The 23,676-nt window shown below is 41.9% G+C and overlaps 1 protein-coding gene across 3 annotated transcripts; it reads left to right on the forward strand.

Moving 5' to 3' along the window:
- The first annotated feature begins 171 nt into the window (after positions 1-171).
- On the forward strand, positions 172-14,817 carry LOC119164382 (uncharacterized). Of its 3 annotated transcripts, none has more exons than XM_037416562.2 (3): positions 172-310; positions 1,324-1,823; positions 2,854-2,953. In XM_037416562.2, exons 1-2 carry the CDS (start codon positions 305-307, stop codon positions 1,819-1,821), a joined length of 504 nt encoding a protein of 167 aa, XP_037272459.1. In that variant the 5' UTR covers positions 172-304; the 3' UTR covers positions 1,822-1,823; positions 2,854-2,953. The 3 variants fall into 3 exon arrangements, with proteins under 3 accessions (XP_037272459.1, XP_075727653.1, XP_037272456.2); XM_075871538.1 differs by lacking the exons at positions 1,324-1,823; positions 2,854-2,953 and adding exons at positions 13,428-13,987; positions 14,725-14,817 and having other exon boundaries at positions 259-310; XM_037416559.2 differs by lacking the exons at positions 172-310; positions 1,324-1,823; positions 2,854-2,953 and adding exons at positions 12,344-12,474; positions 13,428-13,987; positions 14,725-14,817.
- The last annotated feature ends 8,859 nt before the right edge of the window (positions 14,818-23,676 follow it).

A 23,676-nucleotide genomic window follows, 5' to 3' on the forward strand; every position in this document is an offset into this window, starting at 1 on the left:
AGTGACGAAACTGCTGAAGGAAGCCGCTCCCTCGCTTGTGATGTTTAGAGCCGCAGCCGATAACGAAGCCTCTTTCTTGCAGCCTAGATTTTTTTTCCAGTACGCCAGGTAAATAACCGGAACGCTGGGCTCGCAAACCTGCTACCACGTGGTTTCCGTCACACCTACGGATCCAGTTTGACTTTTTTTTTCAAGTCGAAGACGCGGCGCTTCCCTCGAATTCAATATAAAAGGAGAGCTGTTTTCGTGACAGACAACAGCATCTCCAAAGACCTTCGTAGAAGACACACGTCTCTCTCCCAAGATGAAGGTATGTGTTTGGGCACTTGTTCGAAGTAGCGTTGCATATGACGGTCGCTTGATAGGTTGTATATAAACGTATGTTTACAGCTTAGATTCAATTAAAGAAAATTTGCAGCCATTCAATACATTTTTTTCAACTCTGCTTCTTTATCAGCACATGAACTACTCTAACTGCCTTCTATTGAGAGAATTTTAGGTACCGAAACATGGTATGATTACCACAGGGGTCGTAATTGAGGGCTCAGGAAACTTTGTTCTGAAGTTCTCTAACGTGTACCTAAGCTGAAGCCTACTGACCTCTAGCACACTCGCTCCACCAAAACCTACAAGTTCTAAAATCGTTGCCACACTTACGTTTTAGTTTCAATTATCCGTCGATTTGAAGAACATTGGTTTTCGCAGATCGTAAGCACGAGTTTGTAGAGAAATTGCTTTTCTGAAAATAATGCTTACAACCAATTTAATGGGAGGAGACAGAGACGTCAATTTAATGGGAGGAGATAGAGATAAAGACAACAAAAAATATATATAGAAATACCACGCACTTAACCAATGCTGTAAATTATCCTACTTTGTGGCATTCCAGTTCTTGTACCAGCATGTTCTCCTTCCACCTTGCTTTAAGGCATGTAATGATTTTTTCAGGTTCAAAACTATCAGCCACTGAAACTTACTGATGTAGCTTTGCAAAAAAAAGTGTCCTCTTAATTAAAAAAACATTTCTATATCCTCAGTTCTCCACATGTTGCAGACTAAAGGTAGTGCAACTGATGCAGTAAAAGGCTCTCCTTTGGGCACATCAACAATTGATGTTTTGTAAAGAAAAAAAAACATAGTTATAATGACAGCAAATACAAGGACGCTGTGTACCAAAGAGACTGCCCTGTAGGAACTCATGCTGTTTAAGGATTTTATTTCCTATAAATAATGCGTGCTGTAAGCGCACTCGGACACGAAGTGCAATTGTAAGCACAATTGTTTCACAAATATTAACGGCATTGGCATTGTTCCAAAACGCAGACCTTCGCCGCCGCTGTCTGCGCCCTCCTAGTCTGCAGCGTCTACGCTGACAAGGACGAGAAGGTCGAAGCTCGTGGTGGCCTCTTGGGTGCTGGCCTCGGAGGTTACGGCGCTGGTGTCGGAGGACCCGGTCTTGTCGGGGCCGGTCTCGGAGGCGTTGGCCTTGGCGGTGGATATGGCGGAGGCTTCCAGTCCGGCTACGGCAACACTGCCGGGGCCCACCAGGCTGGATTCCAGGGTGGAGCTGGGGGCTACAACCAGGGCTCAGGAGCATTCGCTGGCGGCGCCTCCAACAGAAACGTGAACGCTTACAACGATAACAAGGGCTACAGCCATAGCTCGGGCTTCTCGTCCTCTGACAGCAAGAGCTTTGGTTCTGGACACAAGCAGGGATCATCTGGCTTCCAAGGTGGTGCTGCCGGACACCAGGGAGGCTTTGGACAGCAGTCATTTGGACACCAAGCCGGAGCTGGCTACGGTGGCGGATACCTTGGCTGATTGTGAGTTGCGAAGGATGACCTTGTACTGTCATGTGACCAGCTCAATAGGAACTATAGTCTTTTTGAAATGGTCACCTGTAAGACTCATGTTCCCAGTTCTACGAAGTGTTTGGTGTCCTCTCTTGTTGGTTAGTGACAACTTTATTGGTAGTCCGACAGGAGCTTTCGCCGACAGTGCCTTAGGCCTCCCACGTGGAGATGATGAGACCTTGCCTCACCGCCACCTCGTGGGCCTGCCGGACGGCTCAGAATTGGTCGTGATTCTGTTTTGTTTTTTTTTCCACCTTAAAATTAATTATGAACCAAGTGACCAGCGCAATTATATGTTCGGAAAGTCCCGTGCGCTTCTATGAAATTAAATTACCTTCAAGTTATGATGAATAAACTACAATAGCATGATTAGTGTAGTGAGTGTGCGGCTTGGCACCAAGACTGACACTGCTGAACTTTTTATCGCTATCTTACTTTATCAACTACGCGTGCGTAGCTCGGACTCTTTGCATGTGTTCCCACGTATAATATAAAGACCAAGTAGCAGTTCCGCTGATATACACATATAACTCTTCATTCAAAGACATAAGAGTAGAACTGGTAATGTATGCTCAAAAGCTTTTGAATAAGCCTACTTTTTCACACTGACTTCAAAGAGAAAAATTGTGTATGTCGTCAAAAACATGGAATACATGTTGTAATAATATCGTACGGTTTTTAAGGTAAAACATAAAAATTACGTACTCTCAGGCACAACCTATTTATCAAGAGAAAAAGTATTTTCAAACAATAATCCGTTCACTTAGCTCTTTAGTAATGAATATGAAATACAACACCAGAAGAAAATATATAGCACTAATTCATATTGCAATATTCAAAAATGCTTACGAAGAAAAATGAAGGAATAGGTACACTTCGGAGGGTGATTGCACGCATCTAGTCTATACTTTATATTGTAAACCAAGTAAAATAAATACCCGAAATAATTTTTGGACACTTCTATACACAGTGCACATAACTACCATTTCTTTTTTTTCAGTATTTATGCTTCGCACGAGGAAGAACGTCGACTAGCAGGGTCTCACTACAGGAACATCAAACGTGGAAATAAACGATTATTTGTTGTACTTGAGAACAAAGACTTTTTGTTTGCTTTATTACTTCAAACGTCACGATCGAGCTTACATTTTCTCCACATCAATCCATTGCATAGGCTGACAAACGAGCTCACGAGTGGACTGAGACTGGCCCAGTCTCAGATCAGGCCTGACGTGAGTAAGTCCGGTTGAATATATATATATATATATATATATATATATATATATATATATATATATATATATATATATATATATATATATATATATTGTTCTAAGTCATAAGGGTTGAGAAAAAGTTTGATCAGTCTGAGTTCGAATGAGCCGAACTCTCAAGATATATTTTATGAGTGAGTGTGAGTGAGTGGACATTTTTTTGTTCCCGACTTACGGCACCATCAAACAGCTTTAGCATTACTATCAGCCTTACGCCGGCTCAGGTTTACACTCACATGTACTTGCAATTACTTCTAAGCATTTGGGTACGTATGCTACTCAATGATTCATTAATAAGAAACATAAGTTATGAGAGGCATGGAAGAAGTGACTGAGGGAAGGAAGGAGGGAGAGAGGAAGAGGAAGGGGCCCTGGCCTTTTCTCTGCTGTGCCATCGAATAGAAGTTTTGCAAAAAAGTTTGCGGAAGCCCGCGAGGTAGTGGAAAGGCTAAGAAAATAAACTAAGACAACTACCCATCTGGAGCAAGAAGCCACGAGGAAATCCGTACGGATTTCTCAGAACGAAAAGGCTCTTAGTTGCCGAAAAATTTGTCCTGATCCCAGGTTCTCGGAAGTTTCTCAATCAAAATGTGCCGTACCAGTCACGCGTTTCGTAAAAATGTCTCCACTGAATTCACACCTCTCACAACTCCTATTTGAAGACACGAGATAAACAGGCGTCACGTAGGGTGCCACGCATGTGAGATGCTGGCGTAGCATTGAGACGAGAATTGAGAGAGCTAAGTATAGGTCAACGCGCTCATCAGCCGACACAAGCAGACGAAATTCGAGCCATGAGTGTGAGTTTATGTCCGTTTGATATCATTTTGGCGATATCCAGTCCCAGAAGGTTTAATCGAGGACAATTTTAGTGAGTTTGAACCTGATAGGGAGGCTTAGTGTTCCCAGCTTAGAAATAAATTAGTGAGCCGGCGTGTGAGTAAGCCACGGTTAAGCGTAGAGTAAACTTTTCGAATGACTCTGGGCGAGCTCCACTTTAAGTGCTGAACTATGCTCCTTTGACCACCTGCCATGGAAGATACGAATGAGGCACGAACTGAAAGACTGTCGCTAGTGCAGAGAGGGCCGAGCGCAGCGTATTGTTTTCATGTTAGCCTCCAGAAAAAATCTGTCCTTACATAGAATGCGAACAGTGATTCACTTCAGAATTTCAGCCTTACAAAAATATTACCTTTACAAGATGTCAGGACAAGCACGCGAACTGGAAGTAGTCGTCTGTAACTGCCCGGAAGTTCCCCTCCACCCACTGACCTTTTTCGCCTACCCCCTACTGAAGAACAGTGGGAAGTTCTTTGCAGCACCGACGGAGACATCAAAACACGGATCCTGGAACGAGGGCAAGATGTGATCGAGAAGTGCGGCCTGGCACCCTACTTGATTTATTCTCCCTCATCCCTCACCCTTTGGATAAATAAACGTTGTCACTCACTCACCCCACCGGAAGCAATGTTCTAAGGTTCTTGGGTGCTGTCATTTTCAACACAGCCATGGCGGAGATTTACAGTCGCAAATACAGGGACTTTCACCTAACTTGCGCTAAGTGGACTTTTTAACTCCACGCGTTCTAAAGAAGAAAAGATAAAAAATAATAAATAGATCAGCTTTCATAGCATATATGAAATAATACGACGTTGCTGAACAAACGTTCAAGGTTTTCACCTAATATTTTTTGTTAAGGTGACTATAATAAATTGTAATATATGTAACAACTGTGTATAACCTAGCATATTTGGTTGTCACCTATTTTTTATGCTTTGATTATATAGTTTTTACGTTTAAAAAGCGCTACAGCTATTGCATTCAAAATCTTCTTTATTTGCCAGAGCTACAAATTGAAACAGTTTATTAAGCAGTCGTTTTTGGTTACCCGGACTGGCAGACTGGAAAAGTGCCTTGATGGGCTACGTACGGCTCAGAACAATACTAGGTCAATTATTTGTACGTGCGTAGTGCTTCTGTTTGTTTTTCCGATACTAGGCAGAAGTTAGATGAAACACCGTGTTATATGCCTTTACATATACATTTCAATGCACTTATTACTTTCCCAGAACAGACAGAATCCACTCTTTTGACCAGCAGACTTGTGCTCTTTTATGTGCGGTCACCAAACACATTGGTGTTCATGTTGTTTAGTCGAGATTAACAGAAAACATGAAGTATTTTGTGTTAGAAATAGTGGTAATTATAAAATATGAACATAAAAATCGGGTTTTGTAAATGAGACACTAAACTGGATTTCCTATGTATAGCGAGAAAGCAGTGCGTATTACAAACAATAATGACATGTACACTTACCAATAACAAAATAAATAATAAATGTGGTATAAATGAACAGAAAAACAATGAATCTGAAAAACAACAACTTCGAATAAGCGTTCCTCATACTGAAAAATATATTTCTTTGCTTCTTCTTGAATTGAATTTCCGGCGTAAAGAATACTTTGCTTAAGCTCAACGAGATGGGGCTCAATGTATATACGGCTTATAGTGTTATAATGTATATCAGGGCACCGTGGTATGGCTTAGAGCTGCCGTGTATGCCCTTAGTGGCCTCAAGATATAGAATATAGAGTGACTCTAGTATGGCTCTTGGCGGCTGTGATACATGGCGGGTACGAAAAGGGTGTTTCCCCGCAAACGCACACTTCTCAATCACCGCTGATTTTGGGGCAGTCTATTAGGGGCGAAGCGCTTTAGGGCCTAGCATTGTCCGTCCATGATGTCCGTCCGTCACGTCAGAGGCCAACGTGTGGTTGCTCGGGAACAAAGCCATATTTGTTTCAAAACTAAGCCAAGCGTGCGCCAAGATGAACCGATGTGCTGTGTCGGCGATGTGCCGCATCGATTGACGTGCACATTAGGACCTTAAGAGCTAGCTTTGTCATCTACTCTCACTATCATCTATCATGACATATAGAAAACCGTTGCAATAGTGAAGACACATGTGTGTACGTGAATAAAAAAAAGTCACAGTTTCGCCGCAAGGGCGACTCTATGAATGCGATAGCATCTACTTGGAATGTAACGCTGAGAATGGCAAGCATATCAAAACATGTAGTGGGCTGCTTATGCACAAATGACGCACGAAAACAACAGACACAGCACGAGAGTGAATTACCGTTTATAGCTCGACACTTATTACGCTGCTAAAAAATATCGCACGCAACGTAATCAAAGGTACAGATGAATGCAAACTAACAAGTGTCCCCGTTGTTACTACGTTACGTCTGAAAAGCACGCTCTTTTGCAAACAGGGCATGTGCATCCGGCGAAGTGAGCTTTGTGCGCCCCGAAACTACAACGCAATCTTTTAGGTGAAAGCCGAAGGCACACCATTTTCTCCTAATGCAAGATAAGCGCGCACGCACGAGCGTCTACACCCCCACGCTACTTCCACGAGACAAAGTACGGAAGATGAGAGCGCTTTGGCGTATCGCGATGAGCAGGGGGCCGAGCATGCCGAGCATGCTCATTGCGTCATCTCACTGGTAATGCTGAAAACATGTTTCCCCTGAGATCGAGACCACCAGCGGTAAGTGGTCGATATAAACAGCTTGCCGTTTCAATGTTGGAGGAGGTGCTTCTTGGTGCCTGAGTAGCGAACTTCGAGCACTCAGGAGCGAGAGGTCCTGTGTTCGATTCCGCCTGCTGGAGTCTTTTTTTTTCTGGATTACTTTTCTTTTTCACGTTTCTATATGTATATATAGATACTTATACATATATGGTGAATGAAAACGGCGATAAATACGAGCGGCCAAAATCAACCCAGAGTGTCTATATAATTGCTGTAGCAATAAAGAAAGGTTTACGATATGCAAACACAATCACAATTCTGACGGCGCAATATGACACGCCTGCAAGCACAAACCTTTCACTCTAGTCAGCGACTTCAACCTACACATACGGACCTTTGCATTGAGCTTTGTCATTGACTCTTTAGGTCAAAACATGTCACTCAATTTTCATTATATAAGGCCACATTCTTGTAACATATGTGAGACACAAAAAAGGGTATAACAATTCAGTAATATAAATCTTGAGTGTGACAGAACAATACCAGACGCCTATGAGCTCAAAATCTTCATATTAGTCAACGACTTCAACGTAAACATTAGGACCTTATAACTGAGCTTTGCCCACTTACCATTCACTTTGTGGAGGTGTGTGAAATTTTTTATTAACCAAGTATGTGTAACATAACTATTAAATGAGCTTTGATATAGTTGTAAAGAAATTTATTGCGTATCATAGGAAATTAAAGTTTAGGGCTGTTCACAATAATCACATATAATTTATTATTACCATTTATTTAGTAAAATGAATTTCACCAGTTTTTTTATTTTCCATCCAAAATAGCTCCCCGTTTTCTTGTACACTCAAGAGCTAAAAAAGGATTTTAAAATAAACTTGCCTGCCATTTCCATCTTGGTACTGAAAAGGACAAGCAATTACAGGTCGGTAGATATATTGTTTAGAGTGAGCACTGAAAAGCCATATTTCAAAGACAAACTAAATGCGGGAAAATGCAGAGGTGCAAAATTGATTTCTAGGAAGCAAGGAGCAACCACACTACAACAATGAACATGAGTCTGAAGAAATTAAAACAACCTACTTTGGTTTTGCGTACAACTTCATAGTTATTCAGGCAATTTTGTAGGGATAACGAAATAGGAGATAAGAAATGAAGCTGCCCTTGCTCATGACAGACACTAAAAAATCCCAGAATCGATTTTTTCTGAAGACAAGTGATCAAAGTAATTTTTTTACACACAGCAAGGGTCACTTTGGCACATTGTATCTCGCAAACAAAGCAAATGAGGACTCGTAGCATTGAAACCTAGTTTTTACGAAGAAGGTTTAAAGAAAAATTGCTGGAGTGGAAGCTCCCGCAATGCCTTTCCAGCAGAAACGAAGCCAGCTTTTGCCATGCCAAGAAGTCGGAAACATGCTCTTTTCTGGTATTGCCCACTTATATACCAAGTTACTTTGATATGGTATTGTGAATGCTACATTGATTTTACATTGAAAGATAGTTCTTTCTAACAAAATAACATACAGAAACGAGTATGGGTGAATGAATCTCTAATGAACTTTGTTTAAAATTAGAGGCGATCACTAAGAAAAACTAGTAACACTAAAACGTAATTAGATCACTAGGTGACCCGAAAAAGTTCCCACATCACACTCGTTGGGAGTGCAAAAGAGATGGTCCATTTTTTAGTAGATATGTCGATGCCCCAGCAGAACTGGCCTGCCAGCATGTAAATATGCAAAATGTATATATTCATGTTTTATTTGTGTCTCTTGTTTACCTTGCAACACTTTTTGTGGCTGTGTTTGTGTGAACCAGCAAATGTACATGTTCTTTCAACGTCATCTCATATCCATGTTTTTTTAAATGACGTCTGTTTTGTCATCATCGTTATTGTATGTCTAAGAAGTAAATGCTCTGTTGAATGTTATTGGCGTTTGTGACAATAATTTTTTCTAAACAGATGCGAAGTGGTAGTTTATCATGCCCCTTGTCAGGTGGCCGCTGCAGTGACCATCTTGCCATATGCACGGCTTCAACCCTGGGCAATATGATGATGATGATGACCTCTTATGGATGGCGCTCACCCACAGAGGGGGATGGGCCAAGAACTGGGCGGCAGGATACCTAAATGAAACTAAAATGAAAATGAAGCCAATCTGAAAAAGTTGTTCAAAAAGAATACTACCAAAAAAACAAAAATATTTGCTGAGCAAGCGGTCGAACCATCTCTTGTTTTTGATAGACATAACTACGAATTATAAACTAAAATCTAAAAAGGTTGGGGTTCACTAGCATGGTAATCTTTTAGTTGCATTGATGTAATCAAACACAGTGGAGCATACATCCCTGTGGCAGTAACCAAATGAAGTTCCGCCAAGTGATAAAATTACTGGTAGATTTACTTGTATTCCTAGCTTTTGTAATGGGGCTACTAAAAATCTTTTTCTCTGATAAGAATAACGATGACAGAATAAAAAGAAATGTTCAATTGTTTCAATTTCGTTGCACCAAATGCGTAGCGGTGACGCCTTGAGTCGAGCTTTGTTAAGGTAATAATTTAGTTGTGGAACTGCACAACGCAATCTGGTATAAGTGACCTCTAACTGGCGAGATACACACCACTGTTTATTCCAGCAATAGTTCAAATGCTCGAAATCTTCGAATTTATCCAAATTACCTTTTCCCCATTGCAGGCAAGCGTTTCGGAACCTTAGCGCTGTCACGTAAGCCGTATCTGGCAAAACTGGGATGGTGGGCCCACCCAGGGAAAATAATTTCCACTTCAGCATTTTTTTAAACGTCTTTTGTTTTTACTCAAGTCAGCACTCTTCAATAAAAAAATCATTAAAATTGAGAGTGGAGTTTCTTCGTCTGAGTTTTTTTTAACCAAGGCTTGTAGAAAATACTTGTTTCTTTATATATTCTAATTATTTAAGGGTACCTACAAGAAAAAAGTGTCTCGACAAAAACCTTACGAACTCTTTTCTGTATTTCCCAATGTTTTGTAGTTTCTCCGTGAAATAAAAAAGATGCCTCATGGCGCATCAAAACTAACAGACCGTTTGGTTTGGGTCAACTTTGCTTTTTTTAAGATTTTTTGCCCTCTTGCGGGCACGTTAAAAATTATATGATTCACAGTAATGCGTAGTAAAGCTTAAACAAAAGTGGTCTGGCACAATGTTTACAGTTCGAGTTAACTTAGGCCATGAAGCACGAATATCTTGCGGTAAGCACAAACAAGGAGCTCACGCCAGCACCTGCAAATATATTTTGGCGAGCTTGGAGCGTTTCTTGTAAATAAACTTTCCAGTTTCATGTAATCTGAATGTGCCCATATACAAAAACGTAGAAAAAACAAAAATATCGACAGGTCATGCATGTTAAATCTCTCCTGAAATGAATCCTTCTCGAACCCTTCTCGCTGCGCGTGCCTCGTGCTTCTTTTTTTTTATTTTCGTGCTAAGTTCTGTGGTACTAATACACCATCTGCATAAGTGCGCTAAGAAATGTGAAACTTTGTGGAAAATTTCACATCAGATATGCATCTTGGAACACACGCGCTGATGCATTGTAATATTTCAAGCACATGTCGACGTATAGTACGTCGTGCTTGGGAAGCATGAACCACCAACCATAGGGTTTCCTAAAATTAACTAGGGAAGATTTTGGCATTGCGACCGTTCAGCGACCATGGGAATGATGGGTAGTACACGGATTTGTCTAGTCTTCGTACTTGCGGGTGGCGAATTGCAGTTGTGGCTTCGTTTATTGCTGTGTTTCAGTTTTGTTTCGAAGTAAAGGATGAAACTTTTTGAACTTCGTGACGTGATTTGAAATGGTAAGTGCAATAAGGTGGTGAAGCGCAACCGATGAGCATTTGCTGATTTTTGCTTTTTGAAAAAACAGTTCCAAGCCACACACGCACACACATGGGGTCATAAGCACGAAAACTAGAGAAATCCGTGTACTACCCATAGTTCCCATGCTTGCTGAAGCGCCGTTCATTGCAGCTCCACTAGCACAAGAGTTCCCTATAGTGTATATTTAGGAAACTTTATGCCGCCAACTATCCCAACTCTCGCTTTTAGTGTAGTGTGTCCCAAATGCAGTGACTAAGGCCCAACGTGTCGACTTTGCTTTTTGGAAGAGGCAGCCGAAAAAAAGAAAGAAATGCACGCATAATTGAGGTGACTTGCAGTTGGCACTCACTGCAGTGCTGATGCCTCAGCTACAATTGTTATGTAAATGTGGTGGTCCCGCAAGTGTCACCGATCCTATAACAATATCATAATATTCGTCACAGCTGCCCTCCCTTGGTCCGACTTTTATGGGGTTTAAATTAAATCGACATGGTTATAACATCTGGCGTATTTTCCTCCCGCGCACACCCTCTGTTGCACTGTGTGACTTGTTCTGGTCAATTTATGTGTTAAATGATTGTGAGCACCAGTCACCTACTTGTTGCAGGGCTATTTGCTATTTTTTTTCTCAGTTGCAAACGTGCGATGACAAACATAAACGTAGATATTGACAAAAAATGGAGATGACAATGCCTGTGAACTGCTGAAAGTTGAAAATATGAGCGCAGATCTATCACTCCTCGCGGCGAAGAATAGGCAAAATATATATGCAAACTGCTCTCCATACGCCGCATTGGGTAAGCTTTAGGTATTTCTCGAAAACCCAAAGAAATTTCAAAAATATTCCCGTAATTAGTAACTGCTGGTACGTATGCCCATATAGTATACGACTGCTGAGTGTGAGACAACTATGTAGTATATAGATGTAAATGTATGCATTTGATGAAATGCAGTACCAAAAGCTCATATTAAGGACGTTTTTTTTTTTTCAGAAGAGAGGTTCCGAGGAGAGGTTAGTGCCATCTGTATCAAAATTGTTGCATCAGTAGAGAAACAACTACCACCGCCGGTGTAATCCGATGCGTTAAGAAGATGCCGATTGCCAATTAATTTACGCGCATGGGCTTGTCTTGCAGTCACATCAAGATACATCAGGGGCCGTGAAGAGGCCAACTAGAGCTTTTAACGTGAGAGGGTTAGAGCACATGCCCAAATAAAAACTCTTGTATGTCAAAATGAAAAAAAAACGCAGCATAACTCAAACTTTTCGTCAAAAACATAGTTAAGTTGTGTTTTGCTGTACTCAGTTCGTTAGTACGAGTTGTGTCCAACCCTTAGCACCATGGGTATTTGTACAAACATGGAAAGTTCTTTGTAAATTGGGGGACTTCGTAAAATTGAGCTTGGTTATATTGAACTTGAACTGCATTTTCTATCGGCTTGGCCTTTCGAAGATGTGTTAAGAAGCTGCCGGCGCAGCACTGGAACACCTTCGGATATCCTCTGATATTGATAAAGCTTGCTGTCGCTGGTACATCGGCAAAAATATGTCAAGCAAGCGTAGAGCGAAAGCTTCTAGATACAAATTGCAACAGGTCGGAGAACAGGGATGGGTGGAAGTGACGCAACTGTCGGTGGAAGCCACTCCCCGCTTGTGGTGTTTAGAGCGAGAGGCGATAACGACGCATTTCTTGCAGCCTACATTTGTTTGTTCTTTCGAACCTGATACGTAAATAATAGCAAGGGCATGCTCGTCTAAATCCACGTCATTTCCCTCAATATCCCGGCGAATTGAAATTGTTTTTTTTTTGTTTCGTTATGACGATTAGACGCTTCCTTTGATTCTGCTATAAAAGCAGATCCACTCTCCAACGATGCATTCACACTTTTAAGGACCTTCGCAGAAGACACACATCTTCTCCAAGATGAAGGTACGTGTTGTGCCACCTGCTTGACCAATGGTGGCACATCATAATTCTCTTGGCTTGTTATAGAAGACCTCTGACGACTTGGCATTCGAAGTACAAATTGCATTGCTATTGCACAGTCTTGCATACTGTTTGGTTCAGTTACAATCATGTTTCTTTCTCTTATCATACTGAAAGGGTAAGTTGAGCGCAGTGCAACTGATTTCAGCCCCTCATTTTTGTTAGCGTCAGATATTGTATTACATACACGGTCACCTGAATTTGCAGTGCCGCTTTTTTTCCCAAATAGTGCTCAGGAACAACCTGGTACCTGAGGAAGGTAGTGAGACATCTGAAAAAAATAACAAATACTTACAGAACCGTCCAACGCTGTGGATAATGCATTCTGTCGCACTATGCTTATTGTTGAACCTCCATACTGAGGTCCTTGTGTCGTAAAGATTTGGTTCTGTATGCCACCCTTAGATATGTCATTAACATTTATTGGAAACCCTAAGTGGGCACCGCAAAACCTTACTGTTTTAGAGTATCGAGACTGTTGTAATGTGTTAACACAAAAGTTAGTTTATTATTTGAAGCTTTTAATTTGAACATGACATAACGGATGTTGAGTGTTCGTACAGCACAAACACTGCCCATGCTAGCCACCTAATAAGCTTTATGATTTACGTTGTGGATACCCTAATATACACGTGGGGCACAATAAACCAGGGGCTATGTCTTTTCCGCAACTGAAGTGGGCAGCATTCTTGACTATGATTAAAATGAACATAACTGCATCAACGTGAACTGAAACGTTGCTGACCCTCGTAGGACCACTTTTCTTTCAAAATGATCAGCATGTGGAAGAAATGGTTCATAACGATCTTATACTGTAGAGCGATAACACTGTGAAATTGTGTGAATTGCAATTATTTAACAGGTATGAATGGTGTACACTTTCTTCGATAACGCAGACCTTCGCCGCCGCTGTCTGCGCCCTCCTAGTCTGCAGCGCTTACGCTGACAAGGACGAGAAGGTGGAAGCACGTGGAGGTCTCTTGGGTGCTGGTCTTGGAGGTTACGGCGCTGGTGTCGGAGGACCCGGACTTGTCGGGGCTGGAGTCGGAGGGCCCGGATTTGTCGGGGCTGGTGTCGGAGGACCCGGTCTTGTCGGGGCTGGTCTCGGAGGCGTCGGCCTTGGCGGCGGATATGGCGGAGGCTTCCAGTCTGGCTACGGCAATGCCGCCGGTGGCCACCAGGCTGGATTCCAGCATGGCGCTGGTGGTTACAACCAGGGCTCTGGAGCATTCGCTGGCGGTGCCTCCAATAGGAACGTGAACGCTTACAATGACAACAAGGGCTACAGCCACAGCTCAGGCTTCTCGGCCTCTGACAGCAAGGCCTTCGGCTCTGGACACAAGCAGGGATCATCTGGCTTCCAAGGAGGTGCTGCCGGACACCAGGGAGGATATGGATCTCAGTCATTCGGACACCAGGCTGGGACTGGCTATGGTGGTGGATACCTTGGTTAGATGTAAGTTCGTCGCCAAAGGAACTCTTGAAATGTTACATGTAGCCTGTGCTCACATGTAATCGCGTGCTGTCCCCAAGAGCTTACATCTTTATAATGGGATGCATAAGACACCACCTACACGGCCCTCCCCCAAGCTCAGTCTCATGGCGAGAGCGTCATGGGGATCCCATTTCGCTAAAGTGAAAAAAAAAACTCTGGCACAAAACTTGGCTATATTTGCATTGTTCTCTACGTTTAGATAGACTTGAGGCTCATGTGCTTAAATGCACGTGCACGCTAAGAAAACAAAGCTCCCGGAGATGTCCACTACGACGTCTCACATAGAAATATTGTGGTTTTAGGACGTTTAATACGAACAATTAGTACTGTTTTTTGTTCTTGGAAAATTAACTGACTAAAATAACGGGTGGTAATAAGCGTTCAGATGTGGAAAAGAGTTATACAAAGAACATAACTAGGATTTACACCTTTTCTAACGTTTATGAATTAAAAGTAGTAAGAAATTAAGCTGCACCAATTGGTATTGCGATATCACAAAAGACCAATGCCAGGTGATTTAAAATGAGTTCGAAACTTATATGTAACTATGATCTTACACGCCGCCGCGCATAATTTAGGCCAATAAGTTCGCGTTTCATATTATAACCGAAGGAAAAATGGGAACAAAATATTTATATTGAATGCTTACAATGACAATGCATATAGGAATTTTTTTCCTCTTTTTCTCTTTTACACAGTGAATGCTTCAGATGAAGAGGAACGTCGGCTGCTTTCAACTCGCTACACGGACATCAGAGAGGGAAATAAAAGTTGGTCTCTTTAAATCTGAAGATGAATTTGTTTATCTTTCTGTATTCTTAAGCCTCCAGTGATACTGTACATTTTTCACATTACTCCACTGATCACACGTCATAGAACCATGGACGAATATTGTCTTCAATAGAAGAATATGACGATAATTAGAGCGCGAGAACAGGAACGACGACAAAGAGACGAGAAGGACCCGAGCACTCGTGTCCTTCTCTTCTCTTTGTCGTCGTTCTGTTCTCGCGCTATAACTATCGTCATCTCATACCAACTAGCCCAAACTGCAATACTTCTAAGACGAATATCGTCAGGGCCCAGCCAGCGAGCACAAGGTTACATCATGCTGATTTTTGAATGAATGAATGAACAGATTTTATTTCTGGGGACATACAGGAAAACGAAGCGAAGCTAAAGGCCATTCAGCCTGACGTGGCTTCGCTACGCAAACGCTACGTTCACGATGTAAACCAGAAATACGCGCGAATGCATTCATACTGGAAGCATAGTTTAAGGCTGCTTATTCACGGTTGCCGTTCGAACCCTTGCACGGCACATAAAGGGCTTAAACCTGCATGATGAAGCTGCTTCAGCCGTTATGTGAAGACAGCACAAAAAAACACAATGCACTATTTAGACCGGTCATGTGATGCGAGCATGGTATCATTTGTCCTCCGACCAACTAATGACGTGATTGAATGACAACCGCTCATGGGATCACTTACATTTCTACTTGACAGCCAATGACAGGCTTAGTACCAATCGAAGATAGACCGTGAGTTTTCAAAATTATTTCGGCGGTCTTGACTCTATCTGACGAATGAGTTCTGTCTCAATGAAGCTACTTATAGCTTGGCGCAGCACTTTTGGTGAGACAACACCTCAGGAAGGAAAAAAAAACATTACTGTAGAAGGTATAGGAACATCCGGGCTAGCTTTCTGATTTAGCTTCACTGTTTAGTAAACGAACAGTTTAGTGATCATTGCATAGCAACTATAATTTAATACAGAACGTGTAATTGTGGATAATGATTAGTTCAATGAAGTAACAACACTTTACAATTATGACGGCCAGATATGTAAGAGAATGCTTCTATTTCTTAACATACAGAAATGCAACTAAATATGCGTTGGTGACGTCTGGCAGCCAATAAATGAATAAAAATCACCGACCCAGCTTCTTGTACAGAGAATTAGCCAACGAAGTTGAAGCGCGCCACTTCGGTGATTATCAACAAATTAACTTTGACAGTTAAGTAAAGCTTTTTTCAAACCTTTTAGAGTTTACTAAAAAAACTGTCTGTAAATGTGTCAGATCACGACAACGTTACTTCAAGACACTCAATAACCTAATGCAACAAGACTAATGAGATAATTGCTGAACGTAAATTTGGTATAGTAAATAGTTTTAATTAGGTTTTATTGGTGACAATGATGATGAACAAACTTTATTTATTAGCAGAAAGATTCTCCTCCCCTTTGGGGTGCGGGGGAGGGGGTGACCAAAGCTATGTGATGGCCATGATACCAAGCATCTTGGCGGCGTCTTCGGCCTGCCGTACTAAGTGGGCTTGTAATTAAGAGTCAGAGCTGAGGAGCGTGGTATTCCTCCCACTACCGTCTGGGAATTCGCCTATTATGGGGGCCTGCGAGCATGCACATAACATGTGGCTTAAGTCCGCTCTGTTATTGCAAAATTTACACTTGTCCGAATGATGTTCCGGCACGCAGTGGTTCATTGTTACCGGACTAGGGACTATGGGTCTGGAGTAGGCGCCACTCCACCACCTGTCTTCTGTTAAATGACGAGTGTGCGGGAGCATTAATTTTTCTGCTTAGCCTACAATACTGCGTAATGTCCCTGTAAGTGGTCATCCGCTCAAATCTCTCGTCGTCCTCCCAGCTCGACCAGGGCAATCCAGAGGCTCGGTCTGTGAGTCCTCGAGCTGTCTTGTGCGCAGTCTCATTGCCGGGTGAGGAGGAGTGAGCGGGTGCCCAGACTATAACTAATAATTGTTGGTCTTTGCATCCATCCAATATTCTTAAAGCTATGCGGGATATTCGCCCTCGTGCAAAGTTTCTCACAGCCGTCTGCGAGTCGCTAACGATTAGTGAAGTCGAGGCGCATGCCATGGCCACTGCAACTGCTGCTTCCCCCGCCTCTTCTGCAAAGCTCGTTCTCACCAAGCCGCTGACCTTATGATTTCAGTTGTAGTACACTACAACGGAAATGTTGTCATGTTGTCATTTCTTTTGTAATTGTCCACTTCTACGTCCGTTGTTTCCGGTAAATCTTTTACGTTGCTATGTATATTTTTCGCTCTTTCAGCTTTCCTTGCCTTGTGATGGTCGGGTGCATGTATTTGGTATCGGTAAGATTACTGAACGTTTCCTGGTCTCATACGGAATATCCTTATTGGCGCCTAATTGATTTGCGCAGTTCCTCTAATATGCTCTGCCTGTTTTACTATGCGTTAGTCATTCATAAAGTGCGATTGTCTGAGCTTCTATAAGCTCCTCTGGTGTGCTGTGAAGCCCTAACTGAAGTAATTTCTCATTAGGGTTAGGTATTGGAAGCCCGATCGCCTGTTTGAAAGCTTGTCTAATGATTCTGTCAATCCTTTCTTTCTCGGCCACTTGCAGTCCAAGGTACAGAATCACATAGTACGATTGATGACAAAAGCCTGTACCGTTCTTATCATAATATTTTCTTGTATACCATTGTGCCGGTTTGCAATTCGTTTAGGCATATGCATAATTTGCTGCACATTGGTTTTAGGTAATCTAATCTCCGTTATGCCCGTTTGGGTTGATTTGGAGTCCCAGTATTCCTATGCTTTTTTAACAGTAGGTATTTGCTTTTTTCCAAGAAAGACCGAATGTTAAGTTTTTCTGGATACTTTTTCGACCTCTACATGCGGGGTTGTATAAAAGGAGTTCTGATTTTTCCGGTGAGCATTGTAATCCTATATGGGTGGCATATTCTTCCACAATATTCACTGCGGTTTGTAAAGTTTCCTCTATGTATCCGCCACTACCTTCTGCATAGAGGCTATATGGAGGGGTTGCGAAATTTCCTTCAGTCTAGTAGGGAGACCTATCATGACCACGTTAAAAATACAGTAGGATAGGAGTGAGCCTTGCGGCATTCCTCTGCTGCCCAGACTAAATTCGTGAAATTCTGTTTCACCTATTATTTCTCTTGCAGTCCGGCCGGTTAAAAAGTCTTTTATGTAATCGTGTAATCTTTTTCCTACCCATAACGCTTTAAGATTGCCAAGTATAGCTTTATGTGATGTATTATCGAAGGCCTCTTTAAGATTTAAGCCAACTATGACCTTTGTATCATGTGTGTTGAGACCCGAAATAATTCTTTGAATAAATATATATAATTAGCCTCAAGTAATTGATGCTTACCTTTGGCGTCAACAGAATCACACCTTACACTAGGAATATAGTGAAAATTCATCGTTGCTTATGTCAATCTTCAAAGAAAAATTTTTGCTCGCTGGAAGCGGCACGTCGCACAACCCGTCGAACGTGGCAGTGGCGTCAAAAAAATGATGATATGTACATCACACTGCAAAATGAAGGTAAATGAAAACAAATTTATCATGAGGAAGGTTCCATTCATCCAAAGTACTATATACCTTGCTCTTATTTGATGCAAATAGCAAAAACGAGTGGTATCAAAGGGTTAGTTATTTCTTACGCCTGTGCAAAATGGTTGACTTGTATCATATGGGCATGTATTCTCTTCAGTTTTATCGAACTTGTGGTGAGTGCATCGGTAGTGACATTTTGAGGAACGTCAAGCAGGTGTACTGGCCGCTACACAAACGAGGAGAACAAAATTTTCCCAAAATATGTGCCGAATACATGCAAGCCAGCGGACGGTTTCTCTGATTAGCAGTTCACTGAAAAAGTAGTGAGGTTTGCTCTATTACTGTGGCGACATGAGTTTTTCACTTGCATAGAACGGGCGAATGTTTTCGCCTTGCCAGATACAGCTTTTTCGCGAAACTCATCTTATGTTTCTTGACGAATTCGCGTAATTTCACTCTGATCAAAAAGTCACTGCCGAGTGCGAAACTCGCAAATGAGGAATAACGACCTTACGTCATATGTTAGACTGTGATCATGATAACGACAATGTTTTACTATGTGGGGTTTTACGTCCCAGAACAGTTATACGATAATGATGGACGCGGAAGTGGAGGTCACCACAAATAATGAGCTTCAGGTTTTCGTTAACGTGCACTCATATCGCACAGTACAAGAGCCATTCATTCTTCATCAAAATGTGGCCGTCGCGACCGGAACCGAAACCGCGACCTTCGGGTGAGCGGCCGAGCACTTAAGCAATTGCAACAGAATCGAAAGTTGGGCTAGTTGGATATGCATGGTATAACTGTTAGTGCAAGCGCACGAATAAACAGAAAGGAAGAGAGGACAAGCGCTTGTCCTCTCTTTGTGTTTCTTCGTGCGTTTTAACGACAGTTATACCGAGCCCTTTAGCCACTGATACACCGTGGCGAACGATCATGACAACAGTATTACGATACTTAGCGAACAGCAAGTCCAGAAATGTGTGCGGAGAGTTATATCCGTTGAAGAATATAGGGCGCCGCACAATAAAAGCTTGGTAGTTTGAAACTCCTTTATTATACAAATTGAATAATTCGAACGCGTTTGTTGTGCCCAGCCAAACGCGTGTATTGTTTATAATGGCATCGAAATCTCGTTGATTCGGTCATGTTAGGCCGCAACACGATTCATTCTCTCGGTCCTCGGACCACCTTGAGAAGGAAACACCACAAGTATGCTACTCGAAGTACGGCATTCGCGGCCAATCGAAACGGTTGTGTGCTTTCAGAAAAGCGAAATCCCGACCCACACACAATCCAGTTCTTGGTACTTAAGAAGGCACTGATTCAGTGCACGTTTCAGATTAAGGCCCTGGGATCTCGAGCCAAGCTCACGGTGCAGTTGTTGCATTGCTCTTACGAAAATTAATTGCTCGATTTCCATACTTCTCAAGAAAATATAAGTATTGAAATTATTGCAGCAGACATTCATTCATTGTTTTCTAGGTACTTTCAATATTTCAGTATCCAACTGATTTGGGCAGCTTTTCCAGTTTCATGAAATTCTAATGAACCAGCTTTAATTGAACTACCAACAATTGTTGAAAATACAAGTAGGTGTAATCAGAGGAGATCGATAAAAACTTTTTTCTAAAAGCTTCGAAACCGCCTCAACGTGGAACTCAAGATCAGTTATGCCATAAAAATTTAGTTAAGGAACTGTATAAAACATGCTGTGAGTTGAATTCAGTTGATGCAAAAATCAGCTGACCCACGCAATGAAGCAGCCAGAGATTTACAGGGCACTAAACATGAGTGATATGACAAAGTTTGAAGAATTATTAGAATCTGCGATGCGATTTCTAATCAAATTGAACTTTTCTACACCACAGTGCCCGTTATCGAGGGTTACTTTACACAGCCATATTCCAATAACGAAACAGAGCCTATACAATTTGTGGGAATACATTACTGCACAGCACTGTGACAACGTTATAGCACATCGCTTCGTTCTGTTAGATGAACGACAAACCCCCGCTGAAATTTTTATGACATCAAAGCACAGAGGAAATAATACCAACAAAACGTTGCTTACATTTCTTTTGAACGCTGTGATTGAATCATTTCCCCGCTTTTAAACAGAAAATGTACTAGAAACATATTTTCACTGGTATAGCTCAAAATTATTCAATAGGCGTAAGGTATCCGACATAATAAGGTGTAACATATAGAAACTTGAGCGTACTCTGAAGAGCGGACAAAGCCTGAAAATGGCAAAGTGAAGACTGAGCGAAGGCTCAAGCTAGGAAGGAAAGAACGGAGCAGAAATGCAGAAGTCAGTGACGGTAATCAGAAAAGGGTCCAGTTGCCTACTCTATCCTGGTGGGGAAAAAACGAAAAATAAAGACGACAAAAAGGGAGAGAAAGACGTGATGAAAATTAACAATAAATGCGCGTTGTGTGCACTAAGGAACAAGGAAGGCAAAGTTCTATCGATGTGAATAAGATAGTGAAAATATCTGCGCATTCTAGCCGACCGACATGGTAGGCGTGTGAAGCAGGACGAACAATTAAGGAGTAGTGGTCCGGAGGTATCGGATCATCTAACGTTGACGACAAGGGAAGTAAAGAAAGCGTTCCAAAGAATGCTGAGGCAGAAAGCCACTGGTAGGGTTCATGCTGTGCCAGATCCGTCAGAGTAAAGTAAACCAACTGTTCTAAAAAAACCTGATAGCCATATATGCGCAATTACTATGGGTGTCTAAGAATTCCAAAAGGGCGCATATACCTAGGTATTCAGGAGAGATCTACTGCATGGATACTCATGAACTGCAGTAGAATGCAAAATTTTGCTGACTACGCACGAGTACAGTCTTCAGTCTGCATTCCATTCACCATGGTGATTCTCTATTCCAGCTAATACAACTTCGATTCTGGGATTCACTCTTAAAAATAATGCACCTGCAATTGCAATAAAGTAATTAACTTTAACACGACTTCACACTAAATAATCAGTATTTTCACAAGTATAGCGACGAATTATCGCTGAATCAAAGCTCTACGTCGGTATTCTTTATACGTGCACACCAAGAAAAAAAATATTTAAAGTTCAGCCATTTCGCAACAGCCTCAACGGTAGAGCTTTATGCAATACCCTTTGGTTTACGCTCCATATGCTTAGAGTCTGGTCCTCTTCCATGGGTATTCTCAATGACTGACAATCCTTGTTAGTTTTTTTTTAATGAATCAGCTTAGGCAATAAAGCTAGCGTGCTCACATATGCTAGCGTGCTCTCACAGTGGGCTTATCATATATCAAAAAATTTTAAACACACCTTAATGTTACTGTGGGTACCAAGGCACTGTGAATTCACAGGAAGCGACCTAGCTGATCGCAAAGCACGTGCAGTGTATCCGGAGAATAATCTATTACTGCTACGTCTACCGATGAGTGATGCGCGATGGCTAATAAATAAGATGAGCTGTGAATTGTCGAAAAAAAACTTCGTTCAAAAATTGTGCGCCCAAACTCCCAGTTATGGGACATATCGGTGTATAATTGATTATTCCATTAAAGATTAGCCGATCTATAGAAACCGTCATCAATAGGCTTTGACTTGGCACGGCCTACACGAGGGCCTTCCTGTATAGTATATGAAACGCTGGCAGTGCTACCTGTTGAAGTATAAAAGCGGAAGAATGCGTTGATTACATTCTTCTACATTCTAAAAGTTATGATTGATTGCAAAAGAAAAGTTACAAATACCACACGGGAGGGCTATATGCTCCCCACATAGTAGAGTACTTTGAACTCTACTATAAGAGAAATTATATTCGCGCTATTGTTAACAGAAACGTTTCGCTTCAACATTCTTGTGTTCACATTTTCGAGAAATCTTCGTGAAAGCCTTTGTGAAAACAGTGAAGTATTCAAGAGGCTGCTCTAGAGAGACATGACCAGCTTTGACAACATTTTAGTGAACTTTCATATCTTGTGTGGAAATTTCAATTGCGTGATAACTCGTGTTTTTACGAATTCGCTGTTAAATGAGCAGATTTTGGTATTGGAAAACCTGGGCTCGGTGCGTAAGTGTTGTGCAATGTGTGTTTGTGTAGCCTAGTTTTGTTATATAATATGCGATGACGACGGTCATGAAAGAGAAGAGGAGTAGCCGGCACCACGCATAGGCACCAATCACTCCTCACACACATTTATTTTTTTAAAAATGGCGCCTAACAGCGAGCTGCGATCGCTAATGCTGCTCACTGAGCGTTTACAAAAGGTTTCCAGAGGCCTGCATTGGGAACGGTTGGATTTCCGAGTTAGTAAAATATACTTTGCGATTTACCGATGACAATGTCTTTTTGAGTAACTCAGGGAAGGAATTGAATGCACATTCCAAGCAGGACGGGGGCTCTGAAAATTCATATGCAGAAAATTATTGTTTTGCAGCCTTGAAAAACGACGGTGCTTTAGGTTACACGAAGACACTACATCACACTGTACCCCGGGCTCCTAAAGTGTTCCGCCCTTAATGCCATCATGTAAAGACACCCGAAGAAAATTAGGAAGGAGACTTCTCCCTGGTGTGACCACGTGTTAAATATACTGCAGACCACTGTGCTTTACCTACGCTACGCGCCAGGTGATGACAGCATACCAACAGGACACGACCTCTCGAGTTGGATATCATGACCTTCACTAAAAGCATGGTTGCACACATGCGTGAAAGCGGCACAATCACATAATATTCTTGTGGTGCAAAGTGATATGATTTTCTTGCTGACTCTTAGTTTCACGTTCGATTATCGCTCTTGTGCTGTATATACATGCAAATTTCTTCAATAAATTCAGTTGGAAGTTAGCGTAGGTACCATGCTGTCTGTCTGTTCGTGCGTTGTTCAGCCCCGAAAAGCTTTTATACTTCGAAACTCGTAAGTTTTCTGCACTAAAAAGACGGCAGAGACCCTTGTAAAGTATTAGGCGTAATCAAGCTAACTAAACGAGCATGACACGAAAAATATGCCGTTTTATACAGTAACAAACAATTAAAATTCTGAATGGTAATTAATCATATTGCCTCACTCACTTCTTAAACCTCTCTCAATCATATTCAGATACTATTCGTGTGCCCACCTACCATCGTATTCTGTAGTGGGTACAATGCTCCACTACCCACCCTGAAGGTCGCGGAATCGGATTTCGGCCACGACAGCGGCGTCTCAGTGGAGGCGAAATGCTGCAGGGGAGATTACAAGACTCAAACTGCACGTTAGCGAACACGTAACACGTTAAAGA

Source organism: Rhipicephalus microplus, chromosome 8 (assembly GCF_043290135.1).
Source record: "Rhipicephalus microplus isolate Deutch F79 chromosome 8, USDA_Rmic, whole genome shotgun sequence".
Lineage (NCBI taxonomy): Eukaryota > Metazoa > Arthropoda > Arachnida > Ixodida > Ixodidae > Rhipicephalus > Rhipicephalus microplus.